Genomic DNA, 12271 nt, shown 5'->3' with positions numbered 1-12271 from the left:
GTGATGGGCAAGAGGCAGGAACTGAGCAACGTCTCAGAAGGACATGCGAGAACATAAGACACGCCAAGCGCACACGTAGTCACACAAAGTCGACCGGGGCGGAGAGCACCACGCTGGAGCACACCGAGGCAGACCACAACGAGAGCATGCACATAGCAGACAGCTAAGGAGACCACAAAGTGTCGTAGCTAAGACGAGTATGGGACTGCCCAACAAGGCAGTTGGAAGGCCAAGGGGAGAACGCACCCACGGAAGACAGAGACGTAGGCGCAACACCTGGGACGACCGTAATCAGAGAAGCTGTCCCGCAGATACACCAGACACCGATTAGGGTGTCATCCAAAGAAAAAAGACACATCCGAAGGGTGTGGCATCCAAGGCACCAAAGGCACCCATAAGAACCGTGAAGAACACGAATAGCTGTTGAGAACAACATTAGATGTCCAGACCACCACCTCCAACCTGGAGGGGAAATGCACCCTCACAGAAGAGAGGGCCTGTGCAGTACATGAATGAGACAGACAAGACCCCCGTGGAAAGAGCATCCGTAAGCTGAACCATAGGAATTCCTAGTGCGAAGATGCAGGAAAAATCATCGAAGTGTACTATAAACGTGCTAAGAAAAACACCGCCATGCAGAACGATGGCAAGCTTGAGTACAAGGCACCCAACTGCCCCCCGAAAAACGGGGATATAGGACCAGACATCTCAGAAACTAAGAGAGGTGGAGGTGTGTAAAAAGGGATACCAACGGTCAACCAGCGGAGGGGGTGGGGGGGGGGGGAGATATATATATATACATATATCGAGCCCCGAGACCACGCAGCTGCGGGCGCTATATAGGAGGGACCCACCTAATGCACCCGTGGCAGGAGGCAGCCTCATGTGAAGCATGTTGAAATACATTGAGAAAAGTTAGTACAAGGAAAAAACCTCTAGAAGAGGAGAATGAGGCACACACGCAAGGCTCAAGCAAGGCGAGACCCGTGGCGTGTAGGAGGCAGCGCCAGAAGGCACAACACTGAAAACCGTCCAACGGTAAGATAATGGCAGCAGTAGACCTAGAGAGCCCAAAGGGACCTCCACGCCTGCGTGGCACAAGCGGAGCCATATAATAGCATACAGGTAACACACCTGGAGTATATCATGCCTCCAAGAAAACAGGGGAACACCACTTAGGATAAACCACAGTCAGAGGACAAAACACAACAACCTGTGGAACACCGCCACAGTAGGCTTACTGCCAGCCCAAAAACGCATAGTCCAACTGGTGGATGCTAAATGAAAGAGTAACCACCCCAGGATTTGACAACCTGAGACCCGGGTAGTACATACCTATGGGGGAGGGCGAAGACCCGCAAGGAGGCGCTGAACCGCCGAATCGGTGCGTGTATCAAACAAAAGGACCCCATCAAAGGGCAGGTCAACAAGGCGTTCCCTGATATTCTACGGGAAGACACCATCCCGCAACCAAGCATGGCGTCGTAGTGCAACCGAACCAGCCATAGCTCGGCCTAAGAAATCCGAGGTATCCAGGGCCGAGCAGAAAGTAAATTCCGCCAGATCGCGGCCGTCACAGAGAAAATGGAGGAGGTCAACACGAGCGCCCTCAGAGGCGGAAGATAGAAGAGACTCCGCAGACTCCCAAAGGGCTGAAGTAGCCCGAGCCAAGACACACACTGTATTGAGTGAGCGAAGAGCTGCGCTAGTAGAGGCGAAAATATTACGACCCCACGACTCCAGCCATCTGGACTCCCGGGAGGGAGGAAGCAGCAGCTGAGTCAAGGAAGGAAAAGCAGTTTGCAGAACAAGCCCCTGAACATCTGGACGGGGTCCGGGCAGGGTCGTGTGGCGCCGTCCCAGGTGCTGCTGCAAAAAAATTTACAGATCCAGTCTGACGCCTGGGGATAATTCTAAGTTAAGGAATCTGCGGCTAGATGTCTCTATCAGATGAAGAGTACGATTCATCGAGAGATGGTTCTTTTCTACACAGCCTTGCGTTTATTTGCTCCAGAAAACCTGATAAACAGCTGTTTGTCCTCTCGATGGTCTGTCATATGATCGACTTAAAAGCTGAGGGCTATTTTCTAATCCAATCAGTGAAGCCTCTGCTCCTTAGAGGGGTGATATGGAGCAAAGAATGCCCTAAGGGTTATGTTCTGAATTTGGCACTTTGGGACCTGGGCCTGAACCTTTCCAATTTCCAAAAGGGTAACCACAACAATACCTGTACTGCATTGCTTTTTTTCCAATTGCCTTATTCCTTCCATAGGTAATGTACTGTGCGTAATTGCGCACATCTGTATCTATTGCATTTACTGTGATTTGCTCATAATGAAAAAAGTATTTAGCTTGTACCCTACTCCATTTCTTGCTGATCTTGATTAGAGGCCTGTGTTCTAGAAATTATTGCACGTTATTTACCTTCGGTAATGATATATCTGTAAGAAACATTGGTTAGTTATAGATTCCTCACCTTAGAATTACCCCCAGGCGTCAGACTGGATCCAGAGAGTTTTTTCGTCAGCAGTTTCTCTGCGCGTCAGAAGGTGGTGTCGGTCGGCTCCGCGTCCGGCATCGTGGTCGCCGGGATGACGTCGCGGCAGCTACTTAGACGCCGCCCTCGCACGCTGACGTCAGTTCTGTACACAACTTACCGCGCCAGAAATGCAGAGCAATGCAAGACACTGACCATTAGTGCACAAACCTAGGGCCCTGAAAGGATGTCCTCAACCCTAGAAATCAGTTTGCATAATGGGGAGGATGGCTGGGGCGGAAAGGAATCTATAACTATCTAATGTTTCTTACAGATATATCGTTACTGAAGGTAAGTAACTTGTGCATCTGAAAGAAACACATTATTCTAAGGTAAGGAATCTATAACTAGATACCCCAGCAATACCAACCACAGTGGTGGGTCTGTGAACCAAGATCACACCAGAAAGTCCTGGAGAACACAACGGCCAAAGAAGCCGTCTCTCCGGACTTGTCTGTCCAGGAAGTATTGTTTGGTGAACGTGTGCAGCGATGGCCACGTGAGGCACTCCCCTTCCCAAGGAAGTAGTGGCCGCCGTCGCCATGGTGGAGTGAGTGCGTAGCATAACAGGAGGCTCCTTTTTAGCCGGAGAGTAACAAACCTTAATACACAACACAACCCATCGAAATGGTGCGTTCGTGTACAGCCGACCCTTCTTTGCGCCCACATAACCAACAAAAAGTTGATCATCCACCCAGAACTGTTTTGTGCGATCCAGATTGAAAGAGAGCGCACGTTTTGGGTCCAGACGGTGGAGCCTCTCTTCTTCCTTTGAAGCATGAGGAGGCGGAAAGAAGGTGGGCAAAGTAATGGTCTGCCCGATGTGGAAGGCAGCGACCACCTTAGAAAGGACGGACGGGTCCAAAGAACCACCTTATCCAGATGAACAGACAGGAAAGGAGGCACAGAAGAAGGAGCCTGGAGCTCACTCACCCTTCTAACAGAAGTGATGGCCACCAGGAAAGCAGTCTTAAGAGTCAAGAGACATAAGGGACAGTTATGAAGCAGCTCAAAGGGAGCCACATTAAATAAGTTAGTAGAAGGTTCAAGTCCCACTGAGGCATAACGGAGGGGATTGGAGGAAAAAGATGCATTAAGCCTTTTAGGAATCCGGTTAACAACCGGGGACTTGAAAGGAGAAGGCTGATCAGACAACCGAAGGAAGGCAGAGATGGCTGCAAGATAGCCCTTGATAGTACCCAGAGCAGAGCCCTGCTGGACCAAAGAAAGAAGGAATAAGAGAACCTCAGAAAGAGGAGCAGAAAGGGGATCCACAGCCTTTGCTGTGCACCATGCCACAAATTTATTCCACCTACAGACGTATATCCTTTTTGTGGAGGGACGACTGGCTGCCAAGATTATGTCATAGACTTCGGGAGGCAAGTCGAAAGACGTCAACTGCCACCACTCAATCTCCACGCATGGAGTTGGAGGCTGGACAGGTTCGGGTGGAGGACCGTCCCCTGCTGCTGCAACAGAAGATCCTCCCGAAGAGGCAGTCTGACCGGAGGATCGATGGCCATGTTGAGCAGCTCGGGATACCAGACTCTTTGTGCCCAATAAGCAGCCACAAGAATGACTTGGGCCCGGTCGCGCTTGATCTTCTTCAGCACTCTGGGCAGAAGTGATATAGGCGGAAAGGCGTACAATAGACCGCAACTCTACTCGCGATGAAAAGCGTCGCCGAGCGAGTGCCGCCTTGGAAATTCCAACGCGCAGAATCGCTGACATTGCGCGTTCTCTTCGGTGGCGAATAGATCTAACCAAGGCTCTCCCCACAGTTGAAAGAGACCTTGCACCACCTCCGAGTGAAGTCGCCATTCGTGATCCATCATGCACCTGCGGCTGAGTTTGTCCGCCCTGGCGTTCAGAGAACCTGCCAGGTGTTGAACCATCATGGAAATGCCTTGATGTCCAGCCATGTCCAGAGGCGGAGGGCCTCCTGACATAGGGTCCACGACCCCACCCGCCCTGTTTGTTGCAATACCACATGGCGGTGGTGTTGTCCATGAACACCTGCACCACTCTTCCCCGGACAGAGGGAAGGAATGCCTTCGGTGCAAGACGAATCGCCAGAAGCTCCAAAAGGTTGATTTGAAGCCCGGACTCTGCCGGAGACCAGAGGCCTCTGATCTCCACTTCTCCCATGTGGCCACCCCATCCCAGAAGGGAAGCATCCATCACCACAGTGTGGTCTGGTTAGGGAAGGGAGAGGGATCTGCCATTGACCCAATCCTGGTTCGTAAGCCACCACTGCAGTTGTCGAGCAGTGCCCTCTGAGATCTAGACGCAATCGGACTGATTCCCCTGATGCTGCGCCCACTGGAACTTCAGGTCCCACTGCAGAACCCGCATATGCCACCTGGCATGATTGATCAGCAGGATGCAGGAGGCCATGAGGTCCAGCTGCCTCAGGGTCATTCTGACCGAAACCCGGGACAGAGGCTGAAAGATCGGAATCATAGCCCGAATATCCCGGACTCGTTGTTCGGGAGGATAGAACTAAAACCGCGTTGATGAAGTGGAGCTTCTGAGAGGGAATCAGGTGCGACTTCGGCACATTGATGGAGAACCCCAGCATGTCCAGGAGGTCGGCCGTAGTCTGGATGTGGGAGACGACTGCCTGGGGTGAGCCCCCTTCAACAGCCATGGTTGGGTGAAGTGTCAAGACCACTGGCATCCCCCAGTTCCTCTCTCCATTCCTGCTCAGTATCTAGCTGGTCAGTTAAAGGGTCACCTGACCCCTCCCAGTCCTCCTAACCCTCCTCTGGCTGCCAATTGGGCTGAAAATGGCCAGGGTGGAACACAGGTACAAAAGTACCCATCGGCGCCGGTTCTCGTGTCGGCCGACGCCGGTCTGGCTTCGTGTCCACGTCGGTGATGGAGGCCGGGGTCAACGCCGGCCGGGGAGACGACTGACGCCGAACGTGGTAGTGGTGCCAGAGGAAGCGGCGCCAGCGGAGGTGTAATGAGGTCAACCGGCGTCCATCCGGACCCAGGCCTGTATCCAAGGGAGGCCTGAGGCAGAGAGGCCAGAGCCCCTGGCGGCAAAGACCTAGGCCCCCCAACCGAGTCCACGGGGCCTGAAGGCACGCTGGCGGAGTCGGTCTGCCCAAAGATGGCATGCATCGCTTCGTAGAACGTACAAAGCTGGGCGGGTGTCGCTCCGGGTCCCGGAAAGGGAGGGAGTCGATAGGGGCACCACCTGCGGGCCTCGCCGGATCGGCCGACCGACGAGGACAAGTCGAAGAGCAACGTTGCTTCTTCGACTTCTTCTTATGCTTCGATTTACCTGACCCGAGTGTGAAGACTTCGATGATTTGTCGGAATGGCGATGGCTCTGCGACCGGTCCCTCGACCTCCCTCTCGATCAGCGTGGATCTGTCTGTCGGCATTCAAGCAGCTTTCGGGACCGCTCCCGCAAAGCATTCAGCGTCAAAAACTGACAGTCGGAGCACTCCAGGCACACGCGGTGCGGATCCGTCACCGACATCAGCTGGTTACCGGAACTGCAGGCCTTAAAACCGGGCATCCCTCATGCACCTGCTCGGAGTCGAAGACTTGAAACAAGAAGTGGACAAAAGTCGAGAAACACGTAGTCAAAAAATGACTGAGGTACCGCTCTTCCCGGATCTGCGCTGGCTGCCGCAGAAAAAGAAAGAACTGACGTCAGCGAGCGAGGGAGGCGTCTAAGTAGCTGCTGCGATGTCATCCCGGTATCCACGACGCCGATGGCGGAAGCAGAGCCGACCGACACCACCTTCCGACGTGCAGAGGTACTGCTAATGAAAAATCTTTCCAGATCCAGTCTGAAGCCTGGGGATAATTCTAAGGTAAGGAATCTATAACTAACGTGTTTCTTTCAGATTTGTGTTTTAATTGTTTATTGTTCTGAAGGACAAGTTACTTACCTTTGGTAATGCCTTATTTGGTAGAGACATGATCTAGCTTCAGATGCCTTTCCTCTGAATTTCCCAGACGTCAGACTGGATCCTAAAGATTTTTCTTTGCGCAATACCTCTGCGTGCCGGCAGGTGATGTCGGTCGGCTCCCTGTGACATTGTCAGCACCATTTGCGCAATTGTGATGTCCGCATCACCTATATAGGCACCACCTCACTGCGCTGAGATTTCTTTTCTTTCTGCGCTAGCCAGCACAGATCCGTGAACAGACTTAGCCCCTGTCACTTATTGACAGGCTTTTTTTGACATTTTGTTCACCCTTTTTTGGTGTGTAAGTTTCTCCTCATGTCCAAGAAGACTTTGGGTTTCAAGCCGACATGCCGCGGTGACGGACTCACACATTGTTTGTCTCTGTTGCCTGGAGCGTGACCACGACTCAAAGTCGTGCTCCGACTGCTGGGCCAACGGCTCTGAAAGCTTTGAGAGAGCAGTCCTTAAAGCTGCTAGCAGCTCGGCACCCCATAGTTCTACCTGGCGTTCTCGTTCATGGCCCCGGTTGAGAGGAATATCCAGGCACCGCTCTTGGAGTTCCAAGTCTTCGTCTCTCCATTCAAAATTGTTGAGTCGGTCAGGAAAGAAGCACTAAGAAGTTGAAGCTTGCTTCGACCTCTCCTCGTCCATCAGCCGACGTGACAGAGGAGTCTCACACTCAAGTCCTTGTTCCTCAGACCCTGCGCCTGGGTCAGCTCTGTACTTCCCAGACTTATCTTGAAGGAGTGTAAAGCAACTTGTTTTACCAACTTTAATCAGTAGTGTACGTCAGATGAAAGGAAACCACACTGAGTTTTATAAAAATAGGTCTTATTTAGTACACACACTATCACTAGCACATTGGTATATCTCCTACCTGGAGATATCAACACAATACACAAGAATACTCTTTGCATAATCAGGTAAGTAGCACAAATATACACTGGTCTCCAGGGGGAGACCAAACCATATATTAAGGAAGTGGAATGCGAACTGCAAAGGAGAACGGGACTTTGACCAGAAGACTCAGAGGAGCCGGGGACTTAGGGGCCCACCCAAGGTAAGTACCCAGGAACCCCACAGAGGCTGTGTGGAGATGGAAACACAGCTGCGTGCCCAATAGAAGTCAATAAAGAAGTCACGGTTGCAGTTTTTAAAAAGAAGGACCCTTCCCGGAGGACCCCGAAGAAACCCTTTGGTAGACAGAAGGTTGGAGAGCCACCCCATGCGTGGATGCCCTAGAAACCAGGTTACCTGAACCAGGGAAGCCGGGTGCATAGGGGTGAAGTGATGTTGGAACCTGCCGTACACAGCAATGGGAGACTTCGAAGAAGATGCCTCTGTAGAAGACTGTGAAGGAGTCTGGTGGAATCCAAGGGTGGATTCTGGAAGTGAAGAACCTGCAAGCAGAGGGGACACAGTCTATGCCACAGAGAGGTGACCAGGAGGCACGAAAGTACATTGCCCACTGATTTTGAGAGGTTCTGAAGAGATGGCAAAAACCATGTCGCTGCAGCTGTGAGGACAAGGCGACGCTGAGGAAGACCAGGAGCCATGCACGAGCTGTCTACGTCGGATGTCGGTGTCTAGGTGTTCGATGTGTGGCGGGAGCACCAACAAGCCATGGTAGCCGCACCTGCTGTGGAAAACGAAAAGGAGCAAATGTTGGGACCAGCAAGGTCAAGAGGACTCCCCAAAAGCAGGAGAGTCCGGGCAGGAACGAGCAAGTAGGGGAGCCCAGTGAAGCAAGAGAAGACCCTCAGTAGGACCCTCAGGTTAAAGGCACAGGAGTCGCAAGAGGACCTCAAGCAGCTCACCAACATCGGAGACCATGATGGAGAAGATGCAGGGAGGACTCTGTTCTTCAGGACGTGAGATCCTGGAGGCTTGCTCTTCTTGTAGCTCGTAGATCTATGGTGTTCAGAGTCAACAAGCGTTTACAACAGCAGGTTGACGCGGTGCACAAGAGTTCGGTCTAGCAGCCTGACGAGGAATACTGTCCTCCTAAATCCAGGAAAGACAAGTCAGGCTTCTAGGGAGCCACAGAACCATCACCTGTGTTCCTGAGCCTCGGTAGGTCCGTGGGACGTCAGGAGCAGCAGACCGGTCAGCTTTGTTGCAGTGCCTGCAGAAGCAGGGTAATGACTCCTTCACTCCAAGGGAGATTTCTTCAGGTGTCCTTGATGCCCACGGGTCTGTTGAAGAACCTGGATGAAGCACAGACACAGACAACACAGAAGACTTGAAGAACAGCGAGACCAGGAGCAGCAGGAGTCGCCCTTGATGCAGTCTTGTTTCCAGTTGAAGTCCAACAAAGTCGAAGAATCCAGACAATTGATAAACAACGTAGTTTTAGGGTTGAGTCTGGTCCCACGATGAATCTGAGGTCCCACCCACAGGGGAGCCCTTTAGTACCCTAAGGAAAGGGTTGGGACAACTCGGGGGTCCCTCCCAAAGGAGAGGCTGGACAGAGGGGAGGATACTTCCCTGTCCTTTGTCCAGTTTCACACCAGAGCAGGAATCAAAGGTTCCTGAACAGGCTCCAACCAGAGTGTTGAAGGAGGGCATCAAATTTGCTCTTCAAACAAGTCTGGTGGTGCTAGCAAGTGCCCCCACCCTAGCCCAATACACTAAGCCCTGTTTTGGAGGTGGTCACACCTCCCTGTCACAGGAAACCTATTGTTCTACCTTTCCCTGTTGAGCTCAGCTCAGCAGCAGAAGGGCAGAATCGTGTCTGTGTTCGGAAGTAGTACTAGCTTTGCTGGCAGACCCCGAAAAGCTGTTACAGGGAGTACAAGGGATACCCTAAGGAGCCCCCCAGCACATTGGATCATACTTCCCGCAACGGAACGCAGGGATATTGCTCGAAGAAAAATCTTCCACATCGAGTCTGACGCCTGGGAAATTCAAAAGTAAGGTATCTGTGGCTAGATGTCTTTATCAGATACATAGTGTATGCCAAGGACAAGTTATATATATCTCATCCTTGAACTGTACATGCCATGCCTGGTTAGGTTATATCTGGCTGTACCCACTCAACATTTCTAAATCCCCTGTGGGACACTCTACCCTACATTTATCTACACATCCTTGCAGAGAGCCAAACTCCTGCTCCCATGTGCAGTAAGACGAGAGACTTTCTATAAATCAAGTTGCTTTCCTAACCTTCACGTGGCCAGTCGTCCAAGAGATGACAGTGAATGGGAAATACTTATTTACTACTGAGCTCTTCCAGATAATACCAACCACCGCTACAGATAAAACCAATTCAGATTCACGCTATGATTTAGAACTGAGGGTTATGTTGGATTTCAAGTTGAAGCCTCTAAGGTGGCATGCCATATCACCTTTTTTACTCCTAATTAATTTATAATCTACTAATTTACAAGGTAAAACACAATTTACCATATTGAAAAATAAAATAGGGAATTTCACTGTACCTGAGTTTGAAGCAAAAATAGATGGGCCCAATTGGGGTCTGTTTTATATTTCTGAATAAGCTTTGGCACAGAAAACCCAACTTGATCGCTCTAAAAAAGAAAGCAGAGTTGATATATATCGTTAGTACATACAGAGTATCAAGTCGCGAAAGTGTATCAATTTGTTACACGTTCAGCTTTCAACTGACAATGAAACTTCAAATCCTGCACAGAATGACTGTCTTTTTGTCTAAGTTCTGAGCTTTCATTTTAGAGGTAACTGTTTTTGTTTTCTTTAAAAATTCCACATACCATTGCCTCAAACCAACCAGACGGTGAGAAAGCAGACTATGCATTTCCAAAAAAAGACAATTTCCAAACCCCACTCTACCAGCATACATACAGATTACATGGTGAAAGACAAATTCACAATTGTTACTATCACAAATTGTTATCACAGCGGATGAGATCATCACCTGAGTCTAACATTAATGTGTGGTCATCTGGCCAGGACATGCATAACATACTAATGTACTGTGAACGTGTGAGTAACAAAATTCTCCCAATTGAAAATTCAGAAAGGGGGATGGACCAATTTGCGTTCAATGCTTCTAAGCTTATGTTCAAAGAACTAGATGACCTTTTCCTTACCCAAGGTGTCCTCAAGACAAAGCATCCAATCTCTAAAATCTGGGCAATATCAGCTTCACCCAAAAGGCCAGTGCCAAAATAATTGCTGTCAACAAGGCCATTAACATTTGCTTGCGTGTGTGTGACTTTGAGGAACATTCTTTAGAGAAGCAGCGGCCTAAGATAATCAGCCCATATTGTGTGAAATATGAAGCCCAAACATTGTATTCACTACTCAAATGACATTTTTCTAGGATTTGCACAATTTCAGACAATGCCAGAGGAGGTGGGTAAGGGTTCCTTTCACACCACATTCCCTCCAAAAGGCGTTTAACTTTGTTGAAGTCCAGCCATGTCGTTTTTGTAGTTTTACTGGGGTTTGGTACCAATACATTATACATTTTCCTCCATTCAGATTTCTGAATAGTCGTGCGGGATTTTTCGTACAGTCCTTCCCAATCTTATCAGTGACCTCGATACCGAGTACCCTCTCACCATCTTAAGCCAGGCACTTGTCAGGTGATGTTTCTTTGAGTATCATTCTATATGTTGTTGATATTACAACATGTGATGCTATATACAGTTTATAGGCAGTTGATGTCACATCTAGGGTGCTCCAAGCTGCAACTGGAATCATGTGTGCCTCCTGTGCCGCTGAGGAGCTATTACTGAGGAAAAACGTTTCTGGATTCAGTCTGTCACTGGGAATATTCATAAGGCAAGGAATCTGTGGAAAGAAGATTTCTTTAGATGGGAGGTTTAGGGTTTCGGGTGGGAGAAGGCCAAGCAGTTTTACTTGATGCGGACAATATTCTTCTCTTCCTGCGAGATCTCTGTTGTATAGCGCAGTGACTGATGGAGATATTGACTGTCTTTGGAAGAGTTTCTGGCTTGAAGGTCATCTGGAAAAAGTCTCATCTTCGGGGGCAGACTGAGGATAAGGTACGATTCAGCAAAACTGTCTGCAAGGCAAAATATTTCACTTAAATTTTCTGTGCATGCAGGTATCATGTGCCCAGGAAACAAGTTTCACATGAAAAGGTGCCCTTGTTGGAGAAATTGAGGATGAGTTGCTCTTTCAAAAATAATGTCTTTCTGAAGGGTATTATATAATATGCATGTGAGGAAGACCCCGGGTGCGGACCCTCTAAAATCACCCAAATCCCAACAAACCCCACGTGGGTACCTTACAGTAACGATGACGACGAGGCATCCACGAGCTCGGAAATAATGCACGACTTCTCAATCATCCCGCAGAATGAAGCAACTGACCTGGAAACCAAACATCCTACGGGAGGCGGGACAAATCCTCGTTTCGACCAATCAGCAACGACCGACAAAGGTCAAGCCGGGCAGAAATGGCGAGGCGACGAGACATCCAGTGTGTCAGCTGGTAGGAAGTATCCTGAACAGGAAGAAGGAAGATATGCCGAGACGCTGCCTGAGATTGCTGCTATCACCACACCAGAAGACGCCGAAGAAGAGGATCCGGAGGCCCCCGACACCTGGACGGAGGATTGGTGGATCCCGGAGGACGCACAAGCCGCCACAACTCAGGAGAGTTGTGGCTTCTAGCGGTACGTGACGGGACGTAGGGGCATAACGGGGAGTGGGGTAGAGAGAAACTGAACAGAAACCCCAGAAGTTCCTTCGGACATCTCGGAAGATGACCTCCGACAAGGACGCTTGAGAGGACACCCTACTCCACAAACCTGTGCTGTAACAGGCTTATCTTCCTACTACCTTTGTGTTCA

At 50.1% G+C, this 12271-nt stretch overlaps 1 protein-coding gene across 8 annotated transcripts in view; it reads right to left on the bottom strand.

The window, feature by feature from the left end:
• The window catches only part of PARP4 (poly(ADP-ribose) polymerase family member 4), a 2159601-nt gene that overhangs the window by 234435 nt on the left and 1912895 nt on the right, over positions 1 to 12271 (bottom strand). For all 8 annotated transcript variants that reach the window (XM_085621544.1, XM_085621545.1, XM_085621546.1 and 5 more), the window contains one exon: positions 9909 to 9998. In XM_085621544.1, coding sequence (XP_085477670.1) covers positions 9909 to 9998 — 90 coding nt within the window. The remainder of the gene's footprint in view (positions 1 to 9908; positions 9999 to 12271) is intronic.

This window comes from Triturus cristatus, chromosome 8, assembly GCF_964204655.1.
Source record: "Triturus cristatus chromosome 8, aTriCri1.1, whole genome shotgun sequence".
NCBI lineage: Eukaryota > Metazoa > Chordata > Amphibia > Caudata > Salamandridae > Triturus > Triturus cristatus.
The sequence above is the reverse complement of the archived record's forward strand: the minus strand, read 5'-3'. Positions and strand labels throughout refer to the sequence as shown.